The sequence below is a fragment of the Morchella importuna genome (genome assembly GCF_003444635.1).
Source record: "Morchella importuna strain M04M26 chromosome Unknown Morimp01GS001, whole genome shotgun sequence".
NCBI classification, from domain to species: Eukaryota; Fungi; Ascomycota; class Pezizomycetes; order Pezizales; family Morchellaceae; genus Morchella; species Morchella importuna.
In genome coordinates this window covers 1,971,299-1,989,411 of record NW_025763398.1, presented here as the reverse complement: position 1 = coordinate 1,989,411, position 18,113 = coordinate 1,971,299, and the positions used below count along the sequence as shown (strand labels likewise).

Genomic DNA, 18,113 nt, shown 5'->3' with positions numbered 1-18,113 from the left:
CATTTAGCCTAAAGACTATGGTACTAAGTTCGATTTGTTAGATATTTGGAGCTTGAAATGGTATCGAACCTATATAGACGAACTGTCTAGACTTATTATGTCGACACCTATCAATATCCTACCAACACATATCTAATCCATAACTATATAGCGAATTAGACCCTTGATCACGTCAATGAACTATCTCGTCCTACCTTTTCAACATCACTGTTTTAATTTCCTTTATTGAGAGCACGAGAGAATGTCTAGTACACCATACAATCATCTATCCTGTATACCCTAGGCTCGAAGCCAGTGCGGTTCAACATTTACACCACGTATATATTGAGAATTTACTTATAAATCTTTACTTTACAAAAGCCGATCAAAACGTTTGCGACTCAAGTGGGAACTCGAGCTACATACATATACAGGAGTGCTACCTATTTATAAAGGGGGGTTTTTGGTGCTCTCTTCAACCGCCGGGCCTTTAAGCCTACCCAAGCAAGCCGTAACAGATGTGTAAAGCCTACTCAAGCAAGCCGTAACATATGTGTAAAGTATACTAAAGAACCTTGTACATTTGTATAGTAGAGCGATAACAGCCAATAGCACAAGCCCAGAGCTCACCACGATCGCCACTACAGCGCCTTTCGCCAAAGGCGGCTTCGACTGTGGAATATTATCATGGGGTTCAACAGTACTATTATTTGAAACACACGAGCTGAATGCTGCCCCGAAGTCTTTGTCGGCCCAGCCTTTGCGCGGCGAGCGGTTGCCGGCGAGGTTGAGCCCGGCGTTGTCGATCACCTGCTGCGGCGTTTTGTAGACAGTGTTGAGTTCATATCGAGATTTCCACTGTAGAGTCGTTACTGCGTTAGCGGTGGGTGTCTTTTTGGGGCGGTGGACATGCTTACCCCGGGATTTCGCATGTTAAACACTTTTACGAGCTGGTTATCGCATGGAGCGGCTTCGTCAACGACTTCTCCCGGTGGGTAGCCCCCTACGATGAGGAGCTGCTCCCCGACTGCATGGCACGTATGTCCTCGGAGATGAGAGTTTCCGAATGGGATGGACACCTTGGTCCAGCTGCAAAGGCGGGTTAACATCAGAACGCTGGACATTTTTCGCATATCAACAAACAAAAGTCCTATGGAACGAGGGAGCATTACATAAATGTAGGTAGACTTAACACCCACATCTCGTCAATACCTCCTGATTGACCGTCCATTGACATGCCACCATGGATCCAAACCCTATAGAATCGTTAACCCCGAAACCCGGTGCTGTGGGGGGGAGGGGGGGAGGAGAGACTCGGCACATACTCCCACGTATCTGTCTCATTACTATAAACTACGGCTCCGCAGAACCGAGTGCGAACTATTGGTTTTTCATCATCAAAGAACGTCGTGCTTTGATTAAACCATATCTTCTTATCCAGACTATAAATCATGGCGTAGTTGAACACGACCTGCACCACCCCGGGCGTACGTTAGCCTCTAGCCTCAATATATTGGGCGGATATGGGCTCGAAACTCACAGACTCGCCTGTCTTCTCAGCGACACTACCATCATCGGACAGAAACGTTCCTGCCCGAGCCCTCTCAGGAACAAATGATATGAGATAGCCTTTCCCGCAGCCAATCGGCAAATGCAACATTCGTCCATTCCAATACCCATAACCCTCCTCGTCACCAAAGAAGGTCTCATTAGTCATGGTCGAAGTAGTGTGATTATACACCAACATCCCCACCTGCGGTCTCGACAAGCCGAGCGGCGTCTCGCTCGACGTCCGGGAATTCGTTATACCACTAAATATAACCAACCCGCCCATAAGCCATCGAACCCAAGACAACGCTCAGCAGCTGCCGGAACATATACATACCCACCATAGAAGCTCAAGTCATATTTCGGTATTGACACCACGGCGCCCGCCAGCGCTCTCTCGACCTTCCACCCGTAATCGCCAGTCACGTCTTCCCAGGCCCGCTTACCGCTGCGGACATCAAACCGCCACAACGACCAGTCCGGGATGTCCGCTTTTTCGGGGGAGTAGCTGCTCTCGTTCCATTTTGAGGCCGCATAGAAGTGCCCACCCTGGATGTAAATTACATCCTGACTGCTATCTACCCACATGCCGAAGCGGTTGAGGGCGGGGACGTTGAGTGGTTTGCGAGTCTGAAAGGAGGGTGTCCATGTATAGGGGTCGAATTCTTGCGTGAGGTCGATGGAGAAGGTGTATGGATCTAGGGGAAGGAGTATGGGTGAGAATGTGGGTCAATGCTAATTAAGGGAGAAGGGTGAGGATATATATACTTAGATCCAGCACCTCAACAACCTCCGCCTTCCAGATAAACTTGAATTTACTCATTCCACCCTCAATTACCAAAAGATGGTGATCATCATTCTTCAACACGGCGCCTTTCGTAATTTAAATATTAACATAACTCCTCGTTTTGCGTGTGTTGTGGATTATGGGGTCTAAAGTATTATACTTACTCTGGTGGGAAAGCAGCGCACACCGGTTCTCAGGGGAGAAATCGTATGTCTGTTGATCGGACGGAATATCACCGGAGCCTATCCGTTTCACGGTCTGATTTCCTGAGGCGGCCAGGACGACGGCGACGAAGAAGGGAAGAGAGGCCCATCGGTAGAGATTCATGGTAATGAGCGTTATATATCGCTGATTGGACTTTGGTGATATGGTCTTTAGCGTTGAAAGCACGAGACTCGAGCAAAAGGCTTGCACGAGAATCTCTTTAGCTAGCTAGCACGTCTCTCCTTCATCCTCTCCACGAATATATCCATTGCTCAGTTTAAGTAGGTACCTTAGCTTCCCATACGTTTCATTATTGATGCAGAAAAAAAAGTAACGACAAGAAGAGCTACCAATTCGTGGTCTGTACCACCCCTTTGAGGCACTTCAACTCAGCACGTGCGTTTGTGCCTGTGTACTCCCTTCATGGCGTTAATTCCGGCCCAAACCGACACCCAGATCTGGTGGAATTGCACGATTTCTGCCCCCCGCCAAGTCCAGTGCGGAAACGAATTGAAATGGTAATATTTCAGCCTTGTCTGTAACATGCAGTCTAGCTTGTGGTCTCTTCATGTCTTGTGGCACCAACTCTTGTGCAACATCGCGTGTGCTTCCACAAAGTTGGCCTCTATACACATATCTAAGTACCCTTCTTGGACGGATGGATGGAAAGGGCTGTCTGAGGTTTCTCCCACGGTGCACTCCGTGCGGATGCGGGGAAACCTAATTCATGCACACATGTACTATATGTATGCACTGCGGGGGAAATTTAAGCCGTGGGGAGGAACATTCAGCCGCAGCACTAGCAGATGGCGAAAGAGAGGGATGCAGAATGTGACATGTGTTGGTGTGCATCTCGAAATTACCTACTCTAGAATATAGGTACATAGGTTGGCTGGTTTTAAGAGTAGGTATGTAAAAGGAGGACTGACCGCGCGAGATATAATACTACCGGTTATAATTATAGGTGGCAGCCGTCTTCAAGGCTTCAAGTTCATGAGATATGACTCGAGACTAGGGTTAGGGAATTGCAGTGGTAGTGCAGATCTCAGAGGTAGAATTCGGGAATGATCACCAATAACGACTTCTTCATATGAATAGACCGACACTTGACAGGGCTGAAGTTTAAAGCTACGTGGATCACGTCTCTTCTTCTACTTTGCCGATTCGGCACCCTGAATTATCGGGGATATGAAAGCCCGCAATTAATTGTCTGAGGACCTGGAGAATACTATAGTTGCGTGAGACAAGGGGAGGTTTAACGCGCTCTCTCACCGCTCTCTCTCAAAGCACTGGCAGCTTGGGTGTTAAGTATCTACATATGTATCTATTGCGTATCAGGCGCGACACGGCTTGGTGTCTCTTCTCACCGCTACCTGCACTGGCGACAGATGGTTAATTCCGAGATAGCTAACGGTCATCCCACTCTCACTTATGTAAATGTCCAGTTCAGCGTATCTACAGCGAGAGGTAAAATTATTGTAGAAACAGGGGTCTAAAAAACAGGGTTTCTGTGGCTGGGCAAGCCAATAGGACTCCTCCCATATTTCTACAATAATCTTACCGCAAGCTGTACCTATCTCTGTTATCAAGATCCAGCAGTCAGGAGGCTATGCTGCTTGTTCTGGTCAAAGCAGTTGACTCTGTGATGATGGCCCTTGCTGTTACCGCTTTCGCTCCCAATAATTAATTATAGCCCTTTGCCAAGCACTGTGACATCACTCGCCTAATAAAGCCCTCGAAACAGAAAAGCCAAGTTTTCGTCTAGGTAGCTAGATTCAAGTTCCAATTAATTTACTCCCATCCACTCATCCATCCACATCCACAGCATTCCCATCAAGCACACCACCGCCGTCATTCGGGGAATTAAAGTAGAGTGAAGAGGGAAGGATGCATGCTGATTTGTTTGCCTGATTAATGCTGGCTGGGGAGGCAGGCTGCCGATGACGCCCTCCTTCTCCTCTCGCTTAATAAAGTGTTCTTAGCTCCATGACGCGCATCTTAGCATGACGACGATGCCAAACAAACGTTGTGCCTATCATGTTGTCCCTTCTAGAAACTCGCACTGTTCCCTGCAAGAAGATTCATAGAGTGGTGGAGTGAGAGGGAATGTAGTGTGTGAACTTGATTTTGAGTTGATGCGACAATCAGGGACATGATGCATGAATGGATTCTCTCTCGACGGATCGATCTTCTATAAAAGAGCTTCCTCCTGACCGCCCAAAACATATCTCCATCCAGTATACCATACTACCATACCACTACTACCGTACCATACCATACCACTACCACAATAAACAATCAAACCAAACCACCCCCAACTAAACCACCAAAATGAGAACCTCCCACCGCCGCGCCGTCCCCGTGACAAACACCCGCACCAAGCCCTCCTTCTTCTCACGCATCACCGGCCGCCGCGCCGCACCTCGCGGTACTACTACCACTACCACGACCACCACTACTCGCCGCACCCACCGCGGTGGTGCTGCGGCCCCAGTGCACCAGCAGAGACGCCGCCCTAGTATTGGTGATAAGATCTCTGGCGCGCTGATGAAGTTGAGGGGTAGCTTGACGAGACGCCCAGGAATGAAGGTATGTTGAAAAAGTTTCCTAGGAGATAGGTATTTATAGGTTGGTGGATGCTAATGGGTTGTGGTTAGGCTGCCGGGACAAGGAGAATGAGAGGCACTGATGGAAGAGGGAGCCATGTGGGGACTACGAGGACTACGAGACGGTACTAGATCTGAGGAGTAATGGTTTTTTCGGTTAAGCATTGATTAAAGAATATTTTTTTCGTAATTGGGCTTGTTTGATTTCTTCTTCTTCATACTTGTATTTTTACTTTTATTTACTACACTGTTCTTTCTTCTTTCTGGTTTGTACGATTAGCGACGGTGTTATACGAATATGATACGATTGATACCTTATATTATATATTAAGAAACTACATACAAATGAAACCTTCCATCGAGGATGTTAATAACACATAAAAAATCATCTCATCAAAAAGAAAACCGAACAGAAAGAGCTTGATCCAAAGTCCACTAAACACTCCTAGGAACCAACTTCAGATGCAGCTCACCAGCCTTCATGCTCCTCAGCCAGAACTCTGTAATCCTCATATCTGTCCCTGGTACCTGCACAAGCTCGTAATTTCTGAACAGCAGTGCAAGCATCATCTGCATCTCCATCATTGCCAGACTGCCGGAATTCGTTAGACTCATGATCACCCATTATTGGAACCTTTGTAATTAGGGACGTAACATACTTTTCACCGATACAAATCCTCGGTCCGGACCCAAACACCGTCCACAGAGTCCTCATCTCACTCGTCTCGTTCTCCCAGCGGTCAGGGATAAACTCTTCTGGTTGCGGAAAGGCCACAGGGTCATGGGTTGACGTATGAGACTGCGCAAAGATGTCAACCTATCGTTACCTTCCTGTTAGCCACACACTCCATACTGTCAATGATCATAAGCCCATGAAATTCAACCACAAACCTTTCCCGGAATAAACATCCCATCCACCACCACCCCATCATCCGGCACAACCCTCAACGCCGGTCCCGGCGCCAACGAATGCCTCCTCATCCCCTCCTTAATACACCACTTCAACAACCGACACTCCTCCTCCACCTTCCGAAATTCCATCACCTCCCCCATCCTATACACCCCCTCCGGAAAGGCGTTAAATACCTCCTCAACAACCCTGCGATGCACATTAGGCTTCTTCAGCACCTCACACACTATAAATGCGGTACTATTCCCCGTCGTGTCAGTTCCCGCAAATACATTCGCTAGCGCCTCCCCTTCCACCGCTGCCCTCGGTAGCCCGTATGACAGCAGCTGCGAGAGCGAATCTTTGCGTGCTTGTGAGGGGTTTGCGGCACGGTTGGACAGGTATAGCGCTGTGGAGTCGGAGGTGATGCGGCAGAAGTCTTCCATGGACCGCACCCAGTCGAGACGCTTCCAGGGGATGGATTTGAGGAGGGAGTAGATGGCATTTCCGAGGTGAAGTTGAACGAGGTTGGCGGACATGAGGTTGTCGAGGAGCTTCATTTGGTGGTCGGGGTCGGAGGCGCCTTTGTAGAAACCGCCGAAGGAGACTTCGGCTGTGATTGGGGTGGGGGCGAGGGTTAGCATTGTATGGTATGAAGATTTGCGGGGGTCGAAGAGGGGAGGGGGAACTTACTAATGGCATCAAGGGCTAGGGCGCGGAAGCAGCGAACCATGGGGACTATGCCGTTTGGTGAAGCTGTTCGGAGAGTTTCTAGCTTTGCGAAGTAGTTCTCAAAACATCTATACTTAATATCAGCGCTTAAACTCACCCGGGGATAGGAACAAAAACGAAATTGAGATATAAAAACTATATCTGGCGTATGCTCAAAGAGCTATAACTAAGGATTATATATATATACCCACTTTTTGAAGACATCTTGCATAGCAAGTATATTCCCCCTCGAGAAAATATTCCCATACGCTCTCCTCCTTTTGAGAGCATCCCCAGGAAGATGGAAGGAAGCTATATTATCTGCCTCCGGTTTACGTTGGAAGTTGAACATCGCCGTGATCTGAGGGTTGCGAGTAAATGGCTTTTTCAGCGCTGTTCCGTATACCATTTTTACGCCCGCTGTGCCAGAAACGCCGACGAGGGTTGGTCCAACACTGGGGGAGGTGTTAGCTAATACGACGTATAGTATACTCACTCATAGAGATAATGTAGCAGAGGTATAGTTACCGAATAGTGGGCCCGTAACGTTCGTGGAGAGAGTGGATGTAGAGTGCCCGTTCACCGCGCATAAGGTGGTCTGGACTCATTATTAGAGCTTGTTAATGCTTAAGTTCATATATCAGTGGAACAGAAGATTACTTACATCCGTCGGGGATCTGTGTATAATGGCTCCACCATGGGCCTGGAATGTGTCTTAGTGGGCCGAAAAATCGCCATTTGATAATGTATTCTAAGAGGAATGCTATTATCGCTACCGCGATGTTTTGCGGCGTGAGATATGCTAGAGCCGTAGGCTGTGGTACTGCCGTTCCTAGGACTAATCCCATTTTTTATATCGACCCCTTTGGACGGCCAAGGGCTTGTATTGTATTTGGAGATGAGTATAAGGGAATATATATGAAGATGATAATAAGCTCTCCAGGTTTCTAATAGTAGAGACCTTTTGGAAGTTCTCCAGAAAAAAAGTTTAGAAATTACGATTCTTCAGAGCTGACTTATGCCTTAAATACTCAAGAATCTCTTTCAAGAGGGGTAGCTACATATTACCTACCTACATACCCCCCAGACAGGTAGAGCCAATGAGAAACCCTCAAACTTTATCTCTAAATCAGTGATAAATAAGGCTACTGTGCCGGTAGAGTACACATGGCACATAACTTTAGACATATCGCGCGTGGGAGCTTATGTCGATAAATGCGTTACTAGCCCGATCCTTACCAGGTTCAACTAGCTGTGCAAGCGCGGCTAGGCAACCGGTTAACCTTGAAAACGTCTGCGTGCATGCATCGCACTTTACCAAACGTGTTTGATGGCGCAGTGGAAGTTTATCGAGGTGACTCCCGATCGAAAGTCTCTGGGATGATTGGTATTTAGGTTTTATAGGTATTGCACTTTGTACTCACATGTGTGTAGTAATCAGTCTCTTTCTAAAGTATAAGATACTGCCTGCACTCAGTCTCGTGTTCGTCCCATACGAGCAGCAGGCTGCACATCGTAAAGTATATTGATACGCTCTCACTCATTGGTCACCCACGCCTCGGTTCTTAGACAATTAGGTGCCTTCGGCCTCGGCACAGTGATAGACAATCTTCTGCAGAACCTATTTCTTTTGGTTAGTTATACACGGCGACTGAGAACATGACTTTAGGGTTTGAAGCGTCTAGGGATATATACGAGCTTAGTTATTTATATGTCTTTAGGCCATGAACCACTTGGGTGATACGTTATGAAACCCCGAGTCATGATCTATCAACCATTAGTTGACATATCATCTTCAAGTTAAACTTGATACCTGTTATTCGGAGTGCAGTTTATGAAGAGTCGATTGAAGAGAGTATTGTACGACTGTTTTATAAGAATAGAACAAACTCCTTTTATGATCAAAAAAACACATTATAATAAAACACGTAATTATTTGAGCTGTCTTGGCACAGTGAGAATGACAAGTATACAGAAAACAACGTTAACAGCGTTAACAGACAGAATCTCAATGTACGCGAGCGTCTTAATATAATTTCTGCAGCATCGTCAGCACATCTACAAAGGAAGGTTTGTGATCAATAAGTATATGCATAGGTCCCGATATCCAGGATCTTACCAATGCCAGGGTTTCCCCAGACGCAGGGCAAGCAAAGTTGTTTCCAGGAAATATATTTAGCCTGTCAACACCTAACCCTGATAGATCTGATAAGATAACAACTATTATCCGTCCGGCCGACTACAACCGACAACCGAGAGATTTCCGTTCTAGCATTAGTATCACAACTAAGCACTCGTTCGATATTCCGCAACGAGAACAAACAACCCCCCCCCCCACCCACCACCACCACTACTGAAGGACATGAGATATCGTACCGCACTGTCAAACGTCGATCTAGTCCACTCCCGACCCCCGCACGCAGAATAACACGCCTGCCTACTAGGAACTAGGAATCATGAAGCTCCAAACAAGGTTAATACCGGCTCTATCAAAGCAGATGCAGACTTCCCGCCGTTCCTGTCTCTCCCGATATATCTCAAATACCACCATCTCACAGAGGCCAAAAACAGCCCTATTCTTTCCTGGTAGGTGTCATGCTCTGGCCTAAGAAATACTTTTTCCTATTCTTGTTATACAAGTTAGGTTTATTATTGTAGTTGTAACTAACATGCAATATGACTCAGGCCAAGGCACCCAGAAACCGGGAATGCTAACACCCCTTATTAAAACCTTCCCGCGCACTCTAAACCCACTTCTCGAAGTCCTCGAAGCTACCTGCCCTGGGCTACGCAAAATTATTGCTGGCGGGCCCTGTGTCGAGCTGACTGACACTGCAAATGCACAACCCGCCATTCTAATCACCTCCATCGCAATCCTACGCGTATTGGAGCAAGAGTTCGGTCTGAAAACAGCAAACTTCGACTACCTACTCGGCCATTCCCTCGGCGAGTTTTCAGCGCTGGTCGCGGCAGATGTCATCTCCCTTGAAGATGCATTAACGCTCGTACGGCGGCGCGGCGAAGAGATGGCCGCCTGCGCCGATGCCACGCCGGGTGAGCTGGGTATGTGGGCCATCATGGTAGAGCCAAACCTTATGGACGGTCTGATGAGGAAATTCTACGACTTCATCCATTCGGAGGTACTGCCGGATGACGAGTTCCTCGGAGTAGCGAACATCAACTCATCAACACAGATTGTGCTGAGTGGACATGTGCGTGCGGTCCAGGCGTTTCTATGCCACATGAGGAAGTTCAAAGGGAGCGACCCGCGTGCGATTAGGCTTAACGTTAGCGCGCCGTTTCACTCGCATATAATGTATCCAGCGGTCAAGGTTGTCAAAAACCTTCTCGATGAGATGGAAATACGGCCAGGCTTTGAAAAGGTGGTAGCAAACGCCACGGGAAGGCCATACGAAGGTGTTGAGCCGATGAAGAGGCATTTAGCAGCACAGGCAGTGGAGACCGTTCAGTGGAAGGACAGCATTGGATACTTGGAGAGGGTGCAGGGGGTGGAGAGATGGGTGGGAATTGGGCCGGGGAAAGTGGGGAAGAACTTGGTGGGGAGAGAGGTGCAGGGGGGGCCACCAAGTGTCCTGTGCGCGACGGGGCTTGATATCAAGGAGATGGAAGAGGTTGTAAGAGCACTGGAAGACTTGTAAAACTATGGATTAGAAGGGGGGGGCTTTTTTCTTTTTCTTTTTTCTTGAAAAACGAAAAAGATTGTGCATTTGGCTGGTTTAGGATATCTTTTTTGTTTTTGTTTGTAATGCTGCTGTACTTATGTTTGTTTAATGGCTGGGGGTTGCATTTTCTTTCTCTTTTTCGTTGCGTTTTCCGGGAGCCCTGCGGGTCTTATTCTTTTTTTCTTTCTTTGGGCGTTTCGTTTAACAAACTTAGAGTGCGAGGGGATGTTATAATGCAATTGGCTCTTTCCTTTTTTCGCATGTATGCTGCTAATCTTGTACTATACCATACCAAATGTCTCTGATTAGCGAACAATTTCTATAGATAGCCAGTGTCGAAAAGCATTCCGGTTCGCGCCTGTTCACAGCCGCCATATAATTTTCGACATCACCAGTAATTATAATTCATATATTCTGATTCAGTACATGCACTTCACTACCTCTAGAGTACTTCATCGATTCTGGCATAGAATATGAATGACTTGGTACTTTCTAGAGCAGTAGTAGTATTGCAATAACAAGGAAATCCGGGGCCTGACCAGCTTACTGGCAGCTAATCTTCAATATAAAAGATCAGGACGAAAAGAATAGGCTGCGAACGACTGTACCATGGCGGCATGGCCGGGGGTGCTTTATTAAGGATATATGCAGTACTAGAGTAGATACATCCCAACCCTAACCCACACATTCAATATTAATAGGCATCATGCGTCATAGGGACGACCACTGCCTAAAGTTTCGCTTCGAACATAGGATACAAAAAAGAATTAGGAATCCACTCAGCAGCATCCTCGGAATAGCGATTCACTTCACTAATGTATGTTACCAGTACAATCCTATTGTGCATGCATCTACCTATGTAGTAGGGCCACCCACTGTTCCGGCAGACCCCCTGTAGGATGTAAAAGTATCTGCTCATCCTCCCCTGTTTGAACCAACAGAAAAAGCAAAAAAAGAGAAAGCAAGCTGCACTGGCAAGGCAAGCAAGCAAGCAAACAGACAGAACAGCTCTCACTTCACCTCACGTCTTTCACGCACACACGACTGGTAGAGTGATAAGAGCTCAACACCTACCATACTAGGTAGCTCCTTCCCACCTCTGTCAGCCCTCACCTCTTGATGTTCCACTATAACCACACCTACAGCAACGTGCCCCCACAATCCTCTTCATTCCCTCGCCAGTTACCGTATGTGTCAACGACCTTGAAGATGCTTTACGACGAGATTCCCCCGCGCATTCACTTCTGCGCTATGTGTGGCGGCCCCTTGTCCGCCGATATTGACGTGAATGTCGATCGCTGCCTCAAGGACGAGAAAGAAGAGAAGTGGCACTGGGAGGGTCTAAATGCTTATCGTAATAATAATGACAGCGGTACCGCTGCTTCTGACGAGGATACCATTAACAGTGTCCCCAGTAAAGTATATCTTCTCTATGTGCTAGAAAGTAAGATTCTATTATTTTAGAGCTGACGGGTGCTGCAGTGGTTTGAGAGATTCCGTGGGATTGTGGTAAAGAATCACAATGACTGGGCATTTAGCGCCCCGGACTTGGATTCGAACGACGAGGAGTTCAGCGAGGAGGAGGACTCGGAGATGGGAGACATCAGTGAGGATGATGGTGTTTTGGCGCCCTCTGCAACAACCGAAAACGATGGAGGCGACACGAGCAGCCCTCCGTCTTCAGGAACCTTTACGCCAATTCCTCCGAGAAGACAGCGAAATCGTCGTACATTTAGCGGCATCTCTACTCGTCTCACCGGCGTGGGGTATGTTTCTGAGTCCGAGTCCGAGTTTGGTGTCTTACCGCATCCCTATGCGGCGTCGGTCTCGCCCGATAATGATGACGGGAGCGAGGAGGAGTATCAATTCTACACGGCGGTTAACGACAATGCTGAGAGAGGCATTGAGATGATACCAGTGCATGAACTCTGCTGGGATATGTTTATGAAAGCTGTGCGGTATTGGTGTGAGGACGCGGGGGTCAAGCTATATGATGGGACAAAATGGTGGCTTTCGAGTGATGTGATATGGAGGTTTTTCACCGTAGGGTATTGGGATAGTGCGGTCGATGAGAGATTGCAGATGGTGAGGTGGGCATACGGTAAAAGAATTGTCGAGAATCATCAGATGGGCAGATGGGAGGTTAGGAAGGGTGAAGGTGTAAGTTCAATCACCCGAGTCTACTTTGGCGCTCAGTAAAGGGTTGTGAAATGTGAAAATAGACCTTGCAACGGCGTGATTTTTCACAACCTTTGCTGAACGCCTGAATATTTCTAGAACTTTACTAACTAGTGATATCAGTGGTGGTTAAGTGAACCCTCTGACCAAACCATACGGCGGTGCCTTGTCCATGCTCCAAATATCGCAGTGCTCCCTACACATCCTACGGCGCCCTTGTCCCAGCTGACCCCCTCCTCATGCCCGCCCTCCCTTACTTCACCTATTCACTATCCCCCATTCTCTAATGACATCTTCAACACCCTCCCCGCCGATATTGCGCTCCATATCTTTACCTTCCTCCCTTCCCGGGATATATGTAGCCTCCGCATTGCCTCTCGTCCAATGTCCGCTGTGCACCTACCCCAATCCCTTTTCCGTCGCGTCCTTAACACCGAGTACCGCTTCTCCGGAACCACCCTTGCGCCATTTCTGAGTGGCGCTTCCCGCTATCGTATCGATTGGAGAGCCGTATTAATAAGTCTTAACAGAGCCCTTAGGATCCCGGGGCAATTCAAAAACCTAAAACGCATCTACGGGATTATAGAGCGTTTGACGGAGGAGCTCTGCGAGACTGCGCCACGAACCCTGAGAGAACTCAGGAAGAACGAGGTGGACTGGGAAAAGTTCACGTTTACTCTCCATGACGGAGGTTTAGTCAGAGGTTACGATGTACAGGGAAGTATAGCAGAAACAGCGTTATTTGGAGACAATGGCGTTACCAGGATCAATGTGTATAAGAACCCCAGCACAGGGCGTATGACGGGTCTTTCATTTCTCGGCGAAACACCTGGGTCTGAGCGCCGGTTCGGACTTGCGGCTGGGTTGCACAACGAAATCACGAACTTTGATAAGATTTTGGGGTTCATAGTAGCGCTGGGCACGGGAAGCCGCATCATGGGGATCCAGTTCCTGCTTATGATTGACGGCGCAACCGTACGCACCGAGTATTTCGGGCTCCCGCCAGACTTTGAAAGTGGTGAGACTGGGGTAGGCTATTACAAACTCGTGATCCCGCGGATGTTTCGTCAAGAGCACTTAGTGGGCATTACCGGGCTATGTGATCAACATGGGATCCGGGCCATTGGGCTGCTTGCGCCACTCAAGGTCTTGCAGGATGAATACCTCCCCCTACCAGATCATATGATCACGGACATGCCTTCGTCGTCTGCCGCGGTCTATGATGAGACTCCGATGGTAAGGACTTATACCGGCGGCGATGATGATCATAAACCTGTTACTGGACCCTGGCGGGCTCTCGATGTGCCGGAGGGACTTATTAGCAGTGTGGGCAATGACTGCGATATTGCATTTGCAGGACGAGTAGCAGGGGATGTTGTGCCCTTTCAGGGAGTAATAAAAGTGAGCGGATGGTGGGACGACGATGGACTCAGAGGATTACTACTTCAGCGCCATAAACAAGAGGATATCACCATAGGAGAACAGTCTGGCGAGTTTTCCGAACATTTCCCACTAGACTTCGACAATGAAGAAATGATTGAAGGCACAATAGTCACAGGCGGCTTGCGAGAAGGAGCTACATCTATTGCGGTGAGTGATTTCTCATGTTTCGCTATCCACAAGAAACCCTAACCCTATTACACTTCGATTAAGAAAATGTGGAGCTAAATTATTTCCCAATGCTGTAGTTTGTAACAAATCTCGGCCGCTGCAGCGAATTCTTTGGGCCCAAGTTCATAGGTTGCCCAACCCACTTCGTACCTGGCCGTGGACCTTTAGCGCGAGTGGAGGACCGAGTGGTCAGCGCCCTCCACTATGCATACTCTAACGAAAATAAACGGTTTACTCGTCTTGGCGTAGTCGCGGCCATACCAGTTGTTAAGGCGTTTGGAAAGGGCAAAGGTAAAGAGGCAGTTGATATGGCTGCACATCGCGAACATCGCGAGTTGATGTTGAAGTCAGCACAAACAATTCTTCCCTTCGAATCGCGCGACGCACAAGGAAACCTTTGGGAAGATGTCATGCCGAGTGCCAACGAGTTTGTTATCGAGAAAGATAAGAACAGGCCGGACATGATCGACGGCGGGTGGATCACATGGTGTGGGACTGTGTGGACTCAGAAGGCACTTCGGCGGATCGAGGTATGGGGCGAGGTTAGAGGTGTACGATTCACATTTATCGACGGCACAACGAAGGGCTTTGGGCTCCTGGGGAGGGGTGATAAAGTTAAAACTTTTGAGTTCCACGAGCCTGAAGGACGATGGCTAGTTAGCTGCTCGTGGGGTAAAGTGAAGGCAAAGACTAGTTGGGCGGGAGAGCATGGTTCGGGAAAGCGGGGTGATGCGGACTATCGGGATGAAGAAGACTTGGACGATGATGATTGGGACTGCACAGAAGTCACAGAGATGAAAGTGAGTTTGACCTTGTTTCTTTCGCGCGGGTTGCTAAAGGGCTGATGTTGCTTCATAGTTTCGCACTCGAGTTGCGCAGGGAAATAAGCCGAAAACACTCCCAGCCGGGTACAAGATCAACCACACTGTAACCTCTATTCGTGGTTTGGCAGCAATATTTAGCCTGCCCTATGCACCACAGTACCTCCAGAAACTACCCAGGCCAAAGGTTGTTTATAGGTCGGGCCACAAGCACCCAACACACCCGCTCTACCCAAACAGCACAACAATTGCGACCCCGCCCATCCCATTCCTTCGAAAATACGAATACGAATTCTTCGACGGGGACAATGGTGAGAAATTAGAGGCCATAATAGCCTATATGGGCGTTGGCGCCTGGAAACCTTTCAAAGGTCTACGATTCCGCCGAGAAGGCTCCGGCTGGGGTGACGTTTTCGGCGAAGTTGGTGAGACCATGGCCATATTCGAGCTCGAGGGAGGCCGAATAGAGCGAGCATTTTACCGGATGGGACTCGGACCCTGGCTCGATGCCGTCGCCTTTGCAACAGCCACAAAGGCAAGCCCGTATTTTGGTAAAGAGCGTCGCGGAGCTGAATACGAAATACCCATGAACGAAAACTGGATTCCGATAGGAGTCTACAGCATCAGGACTCAGGTAACTCACGTCTTGGGGAACTATGGCCCGGAAGGTTATATTGACCACGTCAAGAATCAGTTTGGACTATTTTGTCGTGCAGCACAACCGGGAGACAAACTTATTCAGGCCACGCCGCTGGGGGAACCGTCGCCATCGTCGGAGCCAATCACAGAGTTTTTCCAGCCTTCTTGCTCAGAGACTGGGAGGTTATGGCGGAGCGATGTACTCTCGTTGCCGCGGAACAGCCGTATGGCACCGCTCATTAGAAGCTCTCACTTCAAGGCCGCTCTGCAGATTGAGGAAGGCAACATTGATGAGCTCAGTGAATACGCATTCCTCGATGTCGAACACAAACGAACGTTCGCCCTCTTTGACCCAGAAAGGCTGAAAAGGATATATGTGTCCTGGCGATATACAACTCTGCCCGTCTGTGGGAGGAAGGTCGCCGCTATCTGCCATGTCAAGTTCCGCGACTTTGAAAAAATGGACGAGATCCTGATCGGAGATCCACCGCCGTACATGAACGCCACGCGGATCCGCTCCCTCACCCGGAACGGCGAAGACAGCGGCGCAAAGGGGTGGAAAGTCGAAAGGATTGATATTGACGGGCTCGGCGGCGAAAGGATCACACAGGTGCGATATATGTTTAATCCCTGGCTGTGTGCGATACAATTGAAAACGAACTTTGAGCGACATATCTTTCTGGGACTGGCCCCAGAAGACTGGGAGAATGAGCCTTACTACGATGCGCATGTAGTTGACGTGCAGGATGGGGAGGAGATCACCGGGATGCATGTAGACACCACTTGGATCGTGGATAGAGCGGAGGAGAAATACTGCGATAAGATTGGGGTTATTTTCAGGCCGTGTGTCGAGGTCTAAGGGTGGAAGAGAGTATCAGGGCTTTATTGGCATCTACTTTTCTAGCAAGCTATAAATTACGTACCGTGTTCCCATTCTTGTTCTTTTATTTCTCTTCTTTTCCTTTTTTTGATGGTTTCAAAATGGTTTGAAGGCTGGGCTTGTTTTCGTTTCTGTTAATTTTGTGCACTCTCCTATTCATCCTCATGGCATGGGGTACGTTTCTTCCCTGGGTGGTTCATATATATTTTAGTCGGTTTCTCATGCGTGTCTCTTGTCTTAGTACTCTACTAGCTACTGAAATCCACTACTACTAACAGACGCTACATGTATGTACCTTGCTTTGCTCCCCGGGCTCTTACTATAGATATAATCCAATAATAGAATGCCCTCCTACTCGCGATCGATCGTGACACCTGCACGCTGACTGGCGCCGCTGCTGCACAAAGAAAAGAAAAAACGAGAAGTGAGAAGTTGCTCACCTAGCGTGCCTGCTAGTACTGATAACGCCTACCTGTCCGCAACAATGCCCGCGAGGAATCCGAGGCTAGCCAGCCCTAGAGATTAACACCTTGCCTCGGCACCATTCCACTACTAATCCAAGCGAGTGACACCGGATGACCTTAACCTGCAGGGTCAAAGCTTCTCTTCCCAGTAAACTCACACTTTCTGAAATTAGTCTGCTGCTCTCCCTTGCTTGACGGGGGCGGTGGGTGGTGGTGGTAGTGGTGGTAGTGGGATGGGATGCTGTTACCAGTGCACGGCCTGCCTGTCACTACCTACATGTACCGGTACTCTCGAGCGGAGTACCTACATAGAAATTTAACATTCCTGGTCCTTTACTCAACTACCGATAAATCGCGTGGTGGGCGATAAAGACGACTCGACTTGACCCCCAATAGCTCCGACTCCCGAGTTCTTAGAGTGCTCATACGAGATTACATGACGCAAGCGGCTCCTAATTAACGTACTAATTATCTATCTGCCGCAAACAAACAATTGCCGAACAAACCACAGCAGAGTAACTAGAGCTAAGTAGGTGCTCTATCTACATGTATACAGTCGGGCACAGCCTCCTGTTGTAGTAACTTGCAACTGCGCCAGTGCCATCCTTCTTGCGATTGTGCAGCATTTATAATCTGCCTCTCCTCGATCCCCCCAGGTCCATCTCCCAAGAACCTGTGCATCTATCAATGTGCCGAAGAAAGCAAAAATCATTGACCAAGCCCTTGGGTTTATCGAAAAATTTACGTCACCTGTTGGATTTTTAATGCATGCTTCAAATACAGGCTACGATGCCGACTCCCGAGCCCATGGAAACCCTCCAAGGGCGGGCACGCTGTCTAAACAAAAAACCCTGTGCCAGCAGCAGGTAGGTAACCTTTAGCTTGAGCTCCACACCTTCTCCCGCGCCTACCGGGTGCTTTACCGTCCTAGTGTTTTAAGAATTTTGGGGACCATGTTGGACCCATCTTCTCGGGTCTACGGCATCAGATGGACCATTGATAATAGGAGAACCTCTCTTGTCTGGTTAGTTATACAGCCATTACATAGGCACTGGGTTTTTCCCTATAGATGACGCTCTGTCCTTTTTCTTTTTGCCATCGTTTTCATATCTT

At 48.3% G+C, this 18,113-nt stretch overlaps 5 protein-coding genes across 5 annotated transcripts; 3 read left to right on the top strand and 2 right to left on the bottom strand.

Annotated features, from left to right (window-relative positions):
- Window positions 1–426: 426 nt before the first annotated feature.
- On the bottom strand, window positions 427–2,641 carry LAJ45_00492 (uncharacterized protein; the record flags this gene model as incomplete). Its single annotated transcript, XM_046110093.1, has 8 exons — window positions 427–837; window positions 897–1,068; window positions 1,179–1,235; window positions 1,305–1,450; window positions 1,520–1,790; window positions 1,865–2,225; window positions 2,296–2,400; window positions 2,479–2,641. 8 exons carry the CDS (start codon window positions 2,639–2,641, stop codon window positions 427–429), a joined length of 1,686 nt encoding a protein of 561 aa, XP_045976786.1.
- Window positions 2,642–4,849: 2,208 nt separating this feature from the next.
- LAJ45_00491 (uncharacterized protein) lies at window positions 4,850–5,256 on the top strand (the record flags this gene model as incomplete). Its single annotated transcript, XM_046110092.1, has 2 exons — window positions 4,850–5,107; window positions 5,176–5,256. 2 exons carry the CDS (start codon window positions 4,850–4,852, stop codon window positions 5,254–5,256), a joined length of 339 nt encoding a protein of 112 aa, XP_045976785.1.
- Window positions 5,257–5,559: 303 nt separating this feature from the next.
- Window positions 5,560–7,572, bottom strand: LAJ45_00490 (uncharacterized protein; the record flags this gene model as incomplete). The annotated part of the gene is made up of 7 exons (XM_046110091.1): window positions 5,560–5,716; window positions 5,784–5,941; window positions 6,016–6,626; window positions 6,707–6,813; window positions 6,937–7,179; window positions 7,253–7,322; window positions 7,389–7,572. The coding sequence occupies 7 exons, from the start codon at window positions 7,570–7,572 to the stop codon at window positions 5,560–5,562; spliced, it is 1,530 nt and encodes a 509-aa protein (XP_045976784.1).
- A 1,608-nt stretch (window positions 7,573–9,180) lies between these two features.
- LAJ45_00489 (uncharacterized protein) lies at window positions 9,181–10,383 on the top strand (the record flags this gene model as incomplete). Its single annotated transcript, XM_046110090.1, has 2 exons — window positions 9,181–9,310; window positions 9,410–10,383. 2 exons carry the CDS (start codon window positions 9,181–9,183, stop codon window positions 10,381–10,383), a joined length of 1,104 nt encoding a protein of 367 aa, XP_045976783.1.
- Window positions 10,384–11,113: 730 nt separating this feature from the next.
- LAJ45_00488 (uncharacterized protein) lies at window positions 11,114–16,515 on the top strand (the record flags this gene model as incomplete). Its single annotated transcript, XM_046110089.1, has 8 exons — window positions 11,114–11,224; window positions 11,470–11,489; window positions 11,553–11,826; window positions 11,890–12,567; window positions 12,709–14,175; window positions 14,274–14,996; window positions 15,055–15,651; window positions 15,706–16,515. 8 exons carry the CDS (start codon window positions 11,114–11,116, stop codon window positions 16,513–16,515), a joined length of 4,680 nt encoding a protein of 1,559 aa, XP_045976782.1.
- Between the last annotated feature and the right edge of the window lie 1,598 nt (window positions 16,516–18,113).